General features: G+C 31.9%; 1 protein-coding gene across 1 annotated transcript; it reads left to right on the top strand.

Moving 5' to 3' along the window:
• The first annotated feature begins 14,691 nt into the window (after positions 1–14,691).
• On the top strand, positions 14,692–15,687 carry LOC139841427 (uncharacterized). Its single transcript, XM_071831648.1, has 2 exons — positions 14,692–14,928; positions 15,088–15,687. The coding sequence occupies exons 1-2, from the start codon at positions 14,692–14,694 to the stop codon at positions 15,685–15,687; spliced, it is 837 nt and encodes a 278-aa protein (XP_071687749.1).
• The last annotated feature ends 534 nt before the right edge of the window (positions 15,688–16,221 follow it).

Below are 16,221 nucleotides of genomic sequence, written 5' to 3'. Positions count from 1 at the left end.
ATCTCATACTAACCTCCGGACAATCGTTGTATGTTGAACACTCTTATTTGTGACAACCCGGAAATTTTCGACCAAATTTAAACTTAATCTTTATATGATTTCGACACGATAAGCAAAGTCTATAATGTTGAGTCTCAAAAATTTTGGAACTATATTCATGTAACCAATTACCCTCTGACTGTGCTCGATGATTCACGAATATTTATGTGTATATAGATATGTATATATAATATATAGTTATATTAATTGAAAACGTTAACAAGGTATTAGATGTATAATACTTTACATGAACGTATTTGTTACAATATATTTATCGACGGAATTAAAAAGATAATATTAAATGATTGAATTATCAAGATTCATTGTGTATGATTACGGGTCTCTGTTGAGAGGTCCACTATGATTTAAGAAATCTGTTACTTTTAACAATATTCAGAAAATGGTAATGTGATTTTCAAGTAAGAACAAATGTGTCAATTGACGAAAGTTAGACAAATAATAGTGGAGATTCCTGTTTGATTTTCAATTCATGCTTTACAATAGTTCCTTGTGACTTTGATAATATAACTATTTTAGCTTTCATTTTATTTATTGTGAGGTAAGAACGTGGAGTGTAAATAACTTAGATGTTAGATATCAACAAGTTAAGTAAATCGACGTTTTACATTAAGATGATTTCATACGTTTATTTAACCATTGGACTTTATCCCACGCTTCATCATCAAACGGTAATTTAAAAACTTGAAACATATTATGAGTATATATATTTTTATTTTACTAAAACGTTTTATGATATAACGATTTCTATTATTTTAACCTTTTAACAAAATGATTCTTAAATATAGTTAGTTTTGGAAAACAAAATTTTTATATTTATTTGATTTAGTTTCAAACGTACTAAAACGTTTTCAGTTTAAAAAGAACTTTATTATTAAAATGTTTTATAAGATAATTTATATAAATTTGAAGAACTTAATTAAAGCTTTGCATTATAGATTTGCAAATATATTTTTAATTGTTTCAAAAAGGTAAAAGTATTACTAAATAATAATTTCAAAACGATTTTAAATTATATAATAAACTTTGAAATATAATTAGTGTTGAAAACTAAATATTATATTATTAAATGAAAATTTCAAATTTATATTTCAGAATGAAAGTGTGTATATATATATATATATATATATATATATATATATATTTACAATATGATAAAATATAATATTAACTTTGTTATAAAACGTTTTGATTCAAAATAATACTATTATATATATTTTAATAAACAACGAGAAGTTGATTTATGGAAGTAAATGACCAAAACACTCAAATGATTAAGTTACACTTTGAGTGAGATAGTTTTTCATTGATTTGAATCTTGTTATTTATAAAGGTACAATACACGAAACGTAAAGTGCTAGTTTTCTAAGCGTACGAAACGTCGTTCGAAAACCGAAACTGAGACATTAGTCGAGCGACAACGTACAAGTCATTGGAACTAAAATTACAAGTCAACTAGGCACTAGAATATAATATAATATATATATAATTATATAGATTATATATATATTATATATTAAAAACTGTCGGCAACCCACGAGATAAATGAGAGTGAGGTGGAACCAGGGGTGCCGCGATCGCGGGCCTAACCCCTCTATAACCTCCGCGATCGCGGAGTTAATGAGACCAGAAATGGGTTATAAAAGCTCGATCGTTCTGCTTGCTCGACTCAATTCATTCTCAATCTCTCTATCTAATATATGTACTCCGTATATAATTATAATTATAATTATATTTATATTATTATTATTATTATTATTATTATTATTATTATTATTATTATTATTATTATTATTATTATTATTATTATTATTATTATTATTAATCCTAATATTATTATTAGTAGTATAGTATTAATATTATTATACATAAAATACTACTACGAGGTGATGCTCGGATAATTTCAAAACGGGTTTTCAAAATGGGTTTAAGCTTTGGAATTATGGGTTATAGCTAAGGAGGTTATGGGTTTGATGATATTAGCGAGGCGATGATGATGAAACTAGGATGGTATAAATTCTCGTCACTTTTAAAATTATTATTATCATTATCATTAGAGAGGCGATGATGATGAGACTAGGATGGTATAAATTCTCGTCACTTTTAAAATTATTATTATCATTATCATTATCATTATCATTATTATTATGTTATTATTATTATTATTATTATGATTATGATTATGATTATGCGTATGTGTTAATTGATGACTTAGATAAAATTATTGTTTTTATCATTATTAGAACTATCATTAATTTTAATATTATTATAAAAATGATTATTATAATTATTATCATTGATATTATTACTAAAATTATCATTTTTATTAAAAATTATCATTTTTATTAAAAATTATCATTTTTATCAAGACTATTTTATTATTATTATTATTATTATTATTATTATTATTATTATTATTATTATTATTATTATTATTATTATTATTATTATTAAAAGTATCATTAACATTAAAACTATTACTTCTATTAAAATTATCATTTTTAATATAATTATCATTATTATGATTATTATTATTATTATTGATGTTAGTAAATAATATTATTATTAAAATAATTTATATTTACTAATATTAAAATTATTATTATCGTTAATACTAAAAAGTATCGTTATTATTATAATTATCAGTTTTAGGATTATCATTATAATAATAATAATTATTATTATCATTAAAGCATCGTTATTATTAATTATCGTTTAAAATTTATTATTGTTATTAAAAACTATCATTTTTACTAATAATTATTATTATTATTAAAAATTATCATGTTTCATAGAAAACATCATTATAAATCTTAAAACTATCATTTTTGTTAAAATTATCATTTTTATCATTTTCAGTAAAAATTATCACTTTATTAATATTATTAGTATTATTAATAATAACATTATTATTATCATTGTTACTATCATTAACATAATTATTACTTTTAATAACATTATTGTTATTGTCATTATCATTATTATTATTATATTAGTATCACTACAAATGATTATTATTTATTATCAAAATTATTATTATTAGTGAATATAATTATTGTTATTATTATTATTAAAATAATAATTATTATTATTATTATTATACAACTCTTATTCATTATTATTATTATTAATGTTATTTTTTTATCAAATAAATACTTGATACAAAAATATATTTATTACATGTAATACAATTATATTAATAATACATATCACTATAGTTTATTTATTAAAATAATATTAAGTAAATTATATAAATTATATTACTTGATATATAAAAATATATTTTATCATATATAAATTTTTAACATAAATTTTTATTATTAATATATTATAATGAATGGTAAATATTAACTACTTAAAATATATAGAATTATTATAAACTATTTAATATCACAGATAACTTATTAGAATAATATGTATATTACAAATAAAAATATATGAACGTGTTTATTTATTATCATAGATCTTAATACATAAACTTTGTAACAACCCGACTTTTTCCGTTAATTTATTTTAACGCCCGTCTTTTTCTTTAAATAATAACTTTCGTTATCTAAATTCGTATCCTCCGTTAATTAGCGTTTTCAATAATTCCATTATTTAATTTCAACGTCTCTCAGTTACTCTTGCCTATTTAAAATAATTCGTCGGTTAATTCACGCACCCGCTTTCAAACTCGAGGGACTAAAGCTGCCAAGTGGGCAAACTAGTTGACTAGGTCAACTAGTCAACCCACCACCACCACCACTCATTCATTCACTCATCTCTTTCTCTCTTCCTCCTACTTCCCTCTTTATGCTCTCAAACCCTCAAACACAAATTCATCATCTAAATCCGATCTAGCAAGCGTTCTTCAAAACAAATTACATATTTGGAATCCTTGCAACTTCTTCTTCGAATCCATACCAACTTCATCTCATTTGGGTAACTTTATAAAAATACTAGATTTTATGTTCTTGATGTTTTTGACTTATAAAAGTGTTAGTTAGTGTCTATGGTTCGAGTCTAACATGAATATATGATTTGTATGCTCGATCTTGTTGTTTTAGTGTAACTAACTTAAACTTGAAAAGTGTGTATTTAATCTTGAGTTTTGGATGATTAAATGTTGTTGTTAGGTTAAAGTTCATGTATTAAATGTGTTATTAGCATCACTAGCTTCATTTTGATGTGTAGGTTGATTAGGAAAACTTCAATAACATGATTAATGAGTTCATGACTTTTGGTTAGGGTTTGGTAGTCTTTAATATGAATTTTGATGCAATAAATGATTGGCAATGTTGTTTGTAAGTGTTTAGTTGCAATGTATGTGTAATTACCTTCGAAACGACATATCATATACGTAAATTGGATCACCGAATATTGGAATGAAGTTAATGAACTTGAATGTAATAAATGATGAACATTTAATGCGAATTCGGTTGTTTTAAATGATGAATTGATTGATGAAATGTGTTTAGTCGTTTTCCTCGTCAAAATACCTTTCCAACGGTGTAAGATACATGTTTTAAGTGTTTTCGGATCACAATTTGTGTTTGTTTGAGTTTTGGTTCGAGACTTGTGAAATTTCAGCAAACTGCAACTGCCCAGGTGTTTGGACGCCGTCCCAAGCTTTGGACGCCATCCAGGCCTTCATTGCTAGACGCCGTCCAGCCAATCTGGACGCCGTCCAAATGAACTGCAGAATTCTGTTTTGATTGATCGTTTACCGTTTAATTCTAACTATGCTACGCACCTCCGATTAACATGTAACTTGTTCTAACATGCTCATATATGATTATATAACTCAGAAAAATTGTCCGAGACCCGACCCGAATATGTTGTTTTTCGTTGACTTTGACTTGACCAAAGTTGACTTTTATTCAAACGTAATCGAATACTTATGCAATCCTTATAGCGTGCTTTTATACTTGTATCTTGCATGAAACTTGACAATGTGACTCACATGCTATATTAATCGAGTCGTAACGAGCCATAGGACTAATTGAACAACTTTGACAGACCGTGTTTACAGATATTGATACAACCTATTTGTTTAGGTCAAGACTAGCATTTGTTCTTGCACACGTTTACCTTGTGAAGTACCTATTTACCCGTGGACTCAAGGTGAGATCATAGTCATACTTTTACTCTTTTATACTTACATTTGGGATGAGAAAACATAAACGTTTCGTTTTACAAAGTGAACACAAGTACGAAAACAAATATTCTACGTACGAGTTAGAAGAAAAATGCCTCAATTAGATTGTCATTAGTTACACTTACCGGGCGTAAGCGAGAACTTATGTTGTATGGACATATGGGTTTGACAAACCCTCATTCGGACGGTTCGCTACCGTTATTCGGATGAAATATATATTCGAGAATAAAGTGTAGGCTCTAACACTATGTGATGGGGTAACGTTAGTTAAGCCTTGATAATTAGGTACTCGTGATAACAATTTTTAGAATGATTTTTACTATTACTTCAACGTTATAAATCTTGAGGTTCAACTTACTTACTTACGTACTCACTTACTAAACCTATGGTTTCACCAACGTTTTCGTTGACAGTTTTTCTATGTTTTTCTCATTTCTTTGAACGATATGTGTTACATGCTTCCGCACTCTATTTTTGGTAATTGCTTGGATGTCGAGTATACATGCATACATGGAACGTCTTTTGACTTTACTTTAAATTGTGTCGCTTAGGTTTCATTTGTACTTAAAACATTGTAACGTAACTAGTTGTTGAACTACTTTTGTAAACTTGAAACACCTTTACATTTGAAATGAATGCGACATATTTTTGGTCAAACGTTGTTTTAAATACTTATGGCCACGTAACGGGACCTAAGTAGCGGCGCCGTCAATGACGATTTTGTCGGGTCGCTACAAACTTGATATAGGTTCGTGAATCCGAGGTCAACCCTGCATTGTTTAGTTTTGTCGTATGAATATTTTCACTACAAAATATCGTATAGTGAGTTTCATTTGCACCCCTTTTAAATGCTTTTGCAATATATATTTTTGAGACTGAGAATACATGCGCTGCTTTTATAAATGTTTGACGAAATAGACACAAGTACTCAAAACTACATTCTATGGTTGGATTATTAGACCAAATATCGCACTTTTAGCTTGGTAGCCTAAGAATTAGTGTTTATTATAATTTCCACTAATTGACGCGAATCCTAAAGATAGATCTATCGGGCCCAACAAGCCCTATCCAATTTACGCATGCTTTAGTACTTCGATTTTATCATATCCGATGAGAGTCCCGGAATGATGGGGATATTCTAGATGCATTTTGTTAATGTCGGTTACCAGGTGTTCACCATATGAATGATTTTTATACACAGATTATATGTATCATGTTTTGTACAAGGGTTACGTGTGCGGTTAAATATTCGAAATCTTGTGGTCTATTAAAATTATGAAAATGATTGATTATGATAAACTAATGAACTCACCAACCTTTTGGTTGACACTTTTAAGCATGTTTATTCTCAGGTATGAAAGAAATATTTCGCTGTGCATTTGCTCATTTTAAATATATTACTTGGAGTCATTCATGGCATATTTCAAAAGACGTTGCATTCAAAACATTTGAGTTCAAAAAGATGGTTGATAGATGAATGACAGATTAGTCAATTATATTTGGAAAACATGATAATATCATTGGTATGCATATTTGTAGAGTATCGTTGAAATAAAAATTTGTCTTTTAAAAAGAATGCAATATTTGTAAAATGTATCATATAGAGGTCAGAACCTCGTAATGTAATCAACTATTGTGAATCGTTTATAATCGATATGAACGGGTCCTTTCATTATTCAATATATATATAATTTAAACATACAGAAGATAAAGAAACAATGTACGATTTACATATATGTAGCGACTTTTATTATATATTTACAGAGTAATACAGATAAAACGTTTTCATCACATATTTGAGTTCTTCAAATTTGAAACTCAAATTTATCAGCAAAACATATATTTTTTTTTACAAATGTTTATAGATTGTATAACGATAATGATACATCATATCACTTTTTATGTACTGGTATAAGTTGGCAGTTTATGAATATTTGAATTACTGCATTCTAGTTACAAAATTAGTCCATCATATCATAGCTACAAATATGTAAAACATCTAACTTGTTAATTTGTCAAACAATTGATGAATCGATAATATATATGTATTTCGAACATTGGTACGGTTAGTTAAACCTGAACCAAATCTAAAAGATTTGAATTTGAATTAGTTGCAAGATATTAGAAATTTTACAAAGATGTCATATTAAACGTTATAAAATTTTACAATGTAAAAATAATTTATATATAAAGTTATAATTGATTAAAGATATACCTCATTTTCATGGGATCATTTTGGCCAAACAACATGCCATGAATATATTCTTATGAGTTCTCTAATACTCTAAAATCAATTGATGATAGAGGAAGGTTCCTCTAAACTTCTAAGCATACATTTGTGATAACACACCTTTTATACACACCTTTTATGCACGACTTGGGATGAGATGGTTGATATAGGTTTTCCTGATATTTTTCCTAGCTTCAAAGCTGCACGTTTACAGAGTGAGATTAATCATTTTGTGCAAAAGCCAACTAAACACTTTACGAAACTTGGACGCGGTTTGGTAAAATGATAAGAAGTTGTCCTCAACATGGGTTGAACACATTTCAAAAGGTCTAAATATTCTACAAAGGTGTTAATGTGGTTACTCGCAAGAAAGTTGATATTGATGCAGGTGGGTTAATTATAAATAAGATACCGGATGAGGCTCATAGCATTATTGCTGATACAGCCGTGCATTTTCATGATTGACATCAAGAGCTGAAAATTTCTAGGTCATGTAAAGTCGCTAGTGCCGAGGCTAGTGATGAAATCGTAGCAATTAATGTTTAGTTGGCAACTTTCGGTAGGCAAATTGATAAACTCTCAAAGGATATTCATGCTATAAAGGTAGGTTGTGAAGTACGCCAGGGACCACACCTTACAAAAGATTGCGATAAAAGGACTATGGAGGAACGGGTAAATTTTTTGAGTAATCAATATCATGGTGGTAATTCGGGTTATCATAGGAATGGACCACCGGGTTCTATAATCGAAATCAGAATCAATATCCTTAACAAGCTCAACCTCAAGCCGAAAAGACTTCTTCACTCGAGGAATTGTTGCGATGTTTCATGATTAGATCAGAAGAGAATGGTGCGCTCTTGAAACAAGGGAGTGATTTGATGAAGCAACAAATGAGAAATCAACAAGCTTTAATTCAAAAATTGGAACGTGATGTGGGTCGAATATCCCAACTTTCATCGGAGAGACCACCGGGTACTCTTCATCTAACACTCAGGTTAACCAAAATCATGTTCCTACCTAACCTTAACCTGTGAATGCAAGTACTTCTCAATTAATGCCAAAGAACAACGGTCTTCAGTTTTCTAACTATTCGAATGTCAATGCAATTTCGAGTTATCAGATGGATGAGATACGTTTCCGTACCTACGAGTTCTGTCCTATTAATTATGTTTCTACTCTTGATGGTGAAGATGACGAGGAGGGGTTAGATGATGTAATTGGAGGTAGAACTGATTCAACTGAGTTTGGTGATGTGGTGATTTCCGATTTATCTGGTATGTCAGATTATATGCCCTTTCGTGTTGATGAGGTGAAGACTATGGAGACTACCAATTTCCAAGGTTGAGAGTAAAATATTTTGTGAAAAATATGAGGAGAAAATGGAAGTTAAGGTGAAGCCTTTCCACACATTACCGGTTCCTAATTTGGTTCATTTGACAAGGAATTTAAAGACATATGATTGGTATTTGTGCAAGAAGTCATTTACGAGCAAAGAACGTTAAAAAGGAGCACCAAGACTCATATAGTTCAAGATTCAGCTCAAAAGTGATTAAACGAGAGAAAAGTAAAATACAACAGCAAATGCGACGCATCCCTATGGCATGCGGCACATCATTACATGTTCAGACGCGACGCATCATATTGGATGCAACACATGGGTTCAGAACACGGACAAGAGATGCGGCGCATCTCTTAGGATGTGACACATCGTGTCATGGATTGTCCAGCAAGTGGTAAATAAGAGAAGGGTTTTGGCCATTAGGGGAGAACGAATTCAGCCATGAATTAGAAGGGTTAGGACTATTTTTCATCATCTTCAGGCCATTCTATCATCAAGATTGTAGATTTGATCAAGGATCATTATTGGTACATTAGTTTTCATTAATTTGAGTGATTTAATTATGAATTCTTATAGTGCTCAAAATATGCATGTTTATCCTCGCACTAACTTTCTCGTTTTCTTCGGTTTTGAAGTGATTTGAGGCTGAAAGTGATGGTTTGTTGATTAAAAGATGGTTCATAGCAAAAATAGTCCAAAAGTCTAAATTTGTGTAAAAGAATCAAGACTTGAGACTAAGAAATGAACTAAATGAAGTTTGAAGTGAAAATGAAAAAAAAAAGTGCTGAAATCAGTGTTAAGGTGAGGCTCAGCAAAGGCTAGGTGTGGCTCACCTTAAAGCTAAAAATGGAAGAAGAAAAAAAGTCAGAAGCTGATCATGCTTTAAGGTGCGGCTCACCATTACATAGGTGCGGCGTACCTGCGCTGTTTCAGCCCAAATTTTTTTTCCAACTATAAATACAAATTTAGGGGTTTTTGTTGAGGAGAGCTGCACTTTAGGGCCATATTGGAACCCTAATTGGGTTCCAATCACGATTCCATCAAGATGAAGGCTAATTTCAAGCTCCTAGTTCTAAATCCATGAAGATTAGTGATAGATTTACACCTTCCATTCTCCATTTCTTTGTTTCTTCTCCATTTTCGTAGTTACTTTTCTCCATTTCTATGTAATGTTTGATATACTAGTTTTAATTAGTTTTAATATTTCTTATCTTGTAATGTTATCTTAGATTTACTTGTGTTCATTTGATTTTTGAAACTTGATGCTTGAATTTTGCTCTAATTTATGAAATTGATGTTTGAAATGGGACAATATTGTTGAGTTTGATTGAAAGACCCATTGATATGCTTGTTTTAAGCTCTATTTTGATTACATGAGTTGTAAATCTATTTATGTGAGTAAATTTGGGATATAATTCATGCTTCAACACTTAGGTGATCTAGACAATTAGGAATTGGGTTTCAAGTGATTGTACCTTTGACTTAATTGGTTTTCAATATGGCTTTTAGTCAACATAGTGATGTTAACCTTTTCAAGTGATTGTTTTGGTTAAGAATTTTATGTGAGTTTAATTCAAGGTCTGTGATAACCCGAATTTTTCCGACTAGGTTTTCTTAACCTAACTTGAATGATTTAAGTTTTGACACGATAAGCAATTTGATGTCTTGAATCTTTTTAGTCTTTTGTAAGATTTATAGTCATTTTGTAAGCATTTAGGGTACTACTATTCTCACCCTAACTTTAATTCACAAAGTAACAATAAATAAAAGACTATAACATTTTTACATATGCACATTTCATAAGTGTATGTAAATAAAATTTCTCAATTATTTACTATGGTATATAAAAAGACTTTATTAACTAGTAACATGTAAAATACATCTTTTTATATCAAAATAATACTTGAACATGTACATTAAAATAAGTCTTGCATCATTTATAAACTAACTAGCACCATTAACCTCTAATCATAAGATTAAAGTGACTAGCCACCATTAGATTAACTTAAACACAATTAGGGTTCCATGCATGCAATTAAGATTACTTAACCACATGCACTAGCCATCACCTCACATCACTTCTCTTGCATGGACTTTAAGTCATTTCTTGTCTCCTCTCCCTCCCCATTTTACGCCACCACCACCACCATTCCCATCATTCACCACATTTTGATACTTGCAACTTTTCTCCTAATCTTCAAGCATCTTCATCCACCTTCATCATCATCTTCATACATCTTCAAGTAACCTTCAAGCCATCTTCATCATCTTCATCTTCTATTTTCATAAAGGTATAAAAATTTAACTAATTTCTTCATCTTTTACAAGCCCTCTAACAAGATCAAACTTGGTGAGAATACTTGAACTAGTGTTTAAACACAAAGATGTTCATGTGCCAAAGCTATGATTTTGTCAAGTTATGGCTGTACTTTATACTTACATATATGTTATATATCACTAATAAAAGTTATTTGAAGATTTGAACACTAAAACACAAGAAAAACTAACTAAAACACTCAGAAACTTTAAAACCATCAAGCTGTCCAAATCAGCCTTTGTAAGTTCTTCACAGTTCACTCAAAACCCAAATTAGACTTTAGATCTGGACTTCAAGAATTTAATCCATGTTCATATATATGTTCTAAGATTTCTATAAATTTTTCATGATTTATCTCAAAGAAAAAGGTATTTTTGATTTTTATTTTCACTCTATGTGTCAGACTTAGGACTGATCTGACCAAGGTCCAAAGATAGGGGTATAAATCAAAAACTATAAAGGTTCTGGAAAAATAATTTTTAGATCTATAAAGAGGGCACATAGAGGAGTAACTCCAAATTTGAACCACCTAAAAACATGTAATATTCAAGGAGAAATGATCTTGTCTTGTTGACCTATGGGATTTGTTGCTGTCAGAATTAGGTCTAGAAGACCACTTGCAAAAACTAAGTTAATGGAAACTTGGAGTCAAATACTTTTTAACACAAGTTATTTTATGTATTTTAAACCCTCTGTAAAGAGATCAAGTAAAAAAAAAATGTATTGCTATTTATAAACATGCATGGGAACTAAAAGTGTAAATCTGGACAGTCTAGCATACCTGTGAAAACATGCACTTTTGACCAACTTTTATTTGGATTCTTAAATACAGCCTTACAGTTATAAAAGGAGAACACAAAGACCTTTCCAGAAGTGGTAATCTCATCCTAAATGGATGTGTATTTTGGGAGAAACACTAGGAACAAAATGATGGTTCAAATCAGTAAAATCAGAAGACACTAAGTAAAGAAACTAAGAACTAAACGAAACCGAAAACCGAAGCAAACATGTAAGACTTACTAACTCATATAATAAACTTAACTAAATACTATATTTATCATAGTATGACCTCTTACCTAAATCATTTATCTAGGTTCTTGATCTTGGAGTCGTTGAATCACTTAACCGCACTTACTACATTTAGCCGTTACGCATCATTGTGAGTATCATAGTCCCATTTTTACTGGGTTTTAGAAAACTTACTATTTTGGGATGAGAAACATGCTTCTTTTATGTTTTACACATTTTGGACATAAGTGCTTAAAACTATATTCTATTGTGTTGAGTTTATGACTTAGCTTAAACCCCGATTCTGATATCGTTAATTACTTATTTATGGTAAACGCGAATACTGTGGATAGATCTATTTGAGGGTGACTCCTCACATCTGGCATAGTCTTCAAGCTAGCGGATGCATAACCTTCGACTTTGTATCTCTAGCTAAGTGAGACTACATGATTTCGGGTTCTTGATTGTTAAGTTCGATATCGGGAGCTCATGTTTACTTAGAATATATTTACAACTGTTTATACTTGAAAATCTTATGGTCCATACATTTATATACATTAAACCTATGATCTCACCAACATTATTTTGACGTTTTTAAGCATGTATTTTCTCAGGTCCTAAAGCAGGAGTCCGCATACATTCAGGTTGGCTTTTGGGATGTCGTCAGGATGTCGGGACGTCGTTTTAAAAATAAATCATCAAGCACTATGTTTAAGTGTTGTACTTTGTCATGTTATGGTTGTAATTGTTATACTTTTCTTTTAAGTCCCGACATATAACTTGAAACTTGTATTTGTATGTCGTAATAAAATTGTTTCCGCTGCCGTCAATAGAAATCGTTAACTATAACTGGGACACCTATCATGTTACCTTTCGAGATCGAAATGGGGTCGTGGTAGACATGGTATCAGAGCCTAAGTTATAGGGAACCAGGACTGCATTAGTGTGTCTAAGATACTAGGATGCATTAGTGAGTCAGTCTATAACCGAGTCATTTTTCGTATTTCATGTATTTTGGTCTTTTTGAGTCATTTTGCTTGTCAAAACTTCTATATGTTAACTTGTATTTTTTGTGTGATGACTTAAGATGGCTGCTTCGAAAAGCTCGATGTCTTCCAACTACTTTTTCGACCCGATGGTGAACTCAAGCTCGAGTAGCGATGATAGCTCTGACGAAGACGCTACCAACTGTTTTGGAGACGTTGGGGTTGGGTTAGAACCATGATTTCTTCTTGGGTACATGAGGAAGGTACACCTTATCATGAGGTGCACGTTCCACCATCCCGAGGAGGTGTTGATGTGTTGACTGGTCAGACTGTTAGGGACACTCTTTATACCGTTATTGCCCGTATTCGCCGTCTTGATAACCATATCTCTAGGGTTTTTGAATATGTTCAGATGTTGTATGAATCCGATAGGAAAGTGGCATTAGAGGCTTCTATTAAGGAGCTTAGGGATGACTATGATAACCTTTATGCTAGGGTAGAGCTCTTTAGATAGTGGATGGAGTGATATGCAGGTACTGTTGATAAGATGGAGCATAACATGATTGATTTTGATTCAAGGATAAGTGCTATGGAGGCAATGCGTTCGGCAGATTTGCAAATGTTTGCCCAAGATCGTCAGTGGAGATCTTAGATTGCTTTGGGAGATTGTGGTGATCCCTACTAGTGTTGTATAGCATTAGTAAATTTTGACTATCTACCACTTAATCGAATATATATAGGAAGTGTAGTAGTAACTTTAATTGTACTAGCAAGATTATCTAAGTGAATTTGTAAATGGGTGGATATAACCCAAATTTTGTAATTATAAAATGCTAATGGAAATGGCTTTTATTATTATGAAGTTTAGTTCATTTTCTTAATTGTGCCATTATGTACAATCACTACTATTTATTTTGTATATATTATTTAAGTAATTGATGATCTCTTTTGAATATCATGAAGGATAATGCAAACTCGAAGAACTTTTACCGACACCCAAGTTGACAAGATGATTAGTCAAAGGGTTAATGAAGCTTTAGCCGCTGCTGAGGCACGAAGAGTTCAAGCTAATGCGAGCCGAGCTGGAGGATCTGGTGGAAGTAATGTTCCACAAATATGTACCTACAAGGAGTTTATCAACTGCAAACCTCAAACTTTCAATGGTGTGGAAGGACCGGTTGGTTTGATGAGGTGGTTTGAGAAGCTCGAGTCAGTTTTCAGGATCAGCAACTGTGCTGATGTAGAAAGAGTAAAGTTTGCAACCTGTACTCTTCAAGACAGTGCTCTTATGTGGTGGAATTCTTATGCTCAGTCTGCAGGAATGGATGAAGCTTACGCAACACCATGGGGAGAATTCAAGCGAATGATGATCAGTGAATATTGTCCAAGAAACGAGTTTCAGAAACATGAAATTGAGTTATGGAATTTGGAGATTCAAGGAACTGACATCACTGGATACACGAAGCGATTCCTAGAACTTACTTTGATGTGTCATGAGTTTGTTACTACTGAAGAAAAGAAGATCGAGAGGTTTGTGTGGGGACTCTCGGAAGACATCCAAGGTGATGTAATGTCTTCTAAACCAAGAACTCTTCACGAATGGCACACAATCTGATGGATCAAGTTACGCGTTGTCAAGCGTTGAAAATGACGACTGATGTAAAAACTCAAGGCAACAAGCGCAAGTGGGACAAGAACCAAGGAAATAGTTCTCAGCAGAAGAAGCATGATAATCCCAAGTCCGAGAATACTAGTGCCAACAAGAACTACAATGGCAAGAAACCTTATTATAATCGATGTTATAAGCATCATTATGGAGCTTGCACTATTGTTTGTGATAGGTGCAAAAAGGTGGGACATATGTCCAAAGATTGCAGAGTCAATCTCGCGCAGCCAACTAGAAACAAACCTAAGACTTTTTATGGATGTGGACAAGTGGGGCACATGAAGAATCAATGTCCGAATGCCAAGAAGGAAGGAAATGCAAAAGGAAGAGCATTTAATATCTAGGCAAAAGGAGCTCGTGAGGATCCTGAGTTGGTCACGGGTACATTTCTTCTTAACAACTGCATTGCTTATGTGCTATTTGATAGTGGTGCTGATAGAAATTTTATTTCTAAGGACTTTAGTATTGTGATTAACGTACCTCCAACTGCCTTAGACACTAAGTATGTCATAGAATTGGCTGATGGCAAAATTTTGAAAGTAGATAAGATCTTTCGAGGTTGTGTTCTAACGTTAGCTGATACACTATTTGAAGTTGATCTTATGCCTATTGAGTTAGGTAGTTTTGATGTTATTATTGGTATGGATTGGTTATCTAAGAACCATGTCGATATCGCTTGCGTGGAAAAAGCCATTCGTATTCCTCTCGCGAATGGTGAAACTTTAGTAGTTCAAGGAGACAAGAGTGGAACGAAACTCAACATCATTTCTTGCATGAAGGCTCATAAATGTTTAAGGAAAGGATGTCAAGCCATCCTCGCATACGTAAAAGAAATAGAGTCGGAAGAGAAACGATTTGAGGATGTACCGGTAGTAAAGGATTTTCCTGGAGTTTTTCCTGAAGATTTGCCTGGTCTTCGTTCGCGTAGAGAAGTTGAATTCTAAATCGACTTAATTCATGGTGCTGCACCTGTTGCTCGACCACCGTATCGATTAGCACCTTTGGAATTACAAGAGTTGTCGAACCAATTACAAGAATTATTGGATAAAGGATTTATTCGACCTAGTTCATCGCCCTGGGGTGCTCCTATTTTGTTTGTAAAGAAGAAAGATGAATCTATGAGGATGTGCATAGACTATCGAGAGTTGAACAAATTGACGATTAAGAATCGATTTCCACTACCGAGGATCGATGATTTGTTTGATCAATTACAAGGATCTAGTGTGTATCTGAAGATTGATTTGAGATCTGGCTATCATCAGTTAAGAGTCAAGGAGGATGACATTCCTAAGACAACTTTTAGGACGCGATATGGTCATTACGTGTTCTTAGTCATGCCATTTGGTTTGACTAACGCACCTGCGGTATTCATGGATCTCACGAACCAAGTGTGTAAGCCGTATTTGGACAAGTTTGCTATCGTATTCATCGACGATATTTTGATCTACTCCAAAAGCAAAGAAGAACATGAAGAACAC

This window comes from Rutidosis leptorrhynchoides, chromosome 1 (assembly GCF_046630445.1).
Source record: "Rutidosis leptorrhynchoides isolate AG116_Rl617_1_P2 chromosome 1, CSIRO_AGI_Rlap_v1, whole genome shotgun sequence".
In the NCBI taxonomy this organism is placed as follows: Eukaryota; Viridiplantae; Streptophyta; class Magnoliopsida; order Asterales; family Asteraceae; genus Rutidosis; species Rutidosis leptorrhynchoides.
Note: the sequence above shows the minus strand (reverse complement) of the source record. Positions and strands in the feature narration are given on the sequence as shown.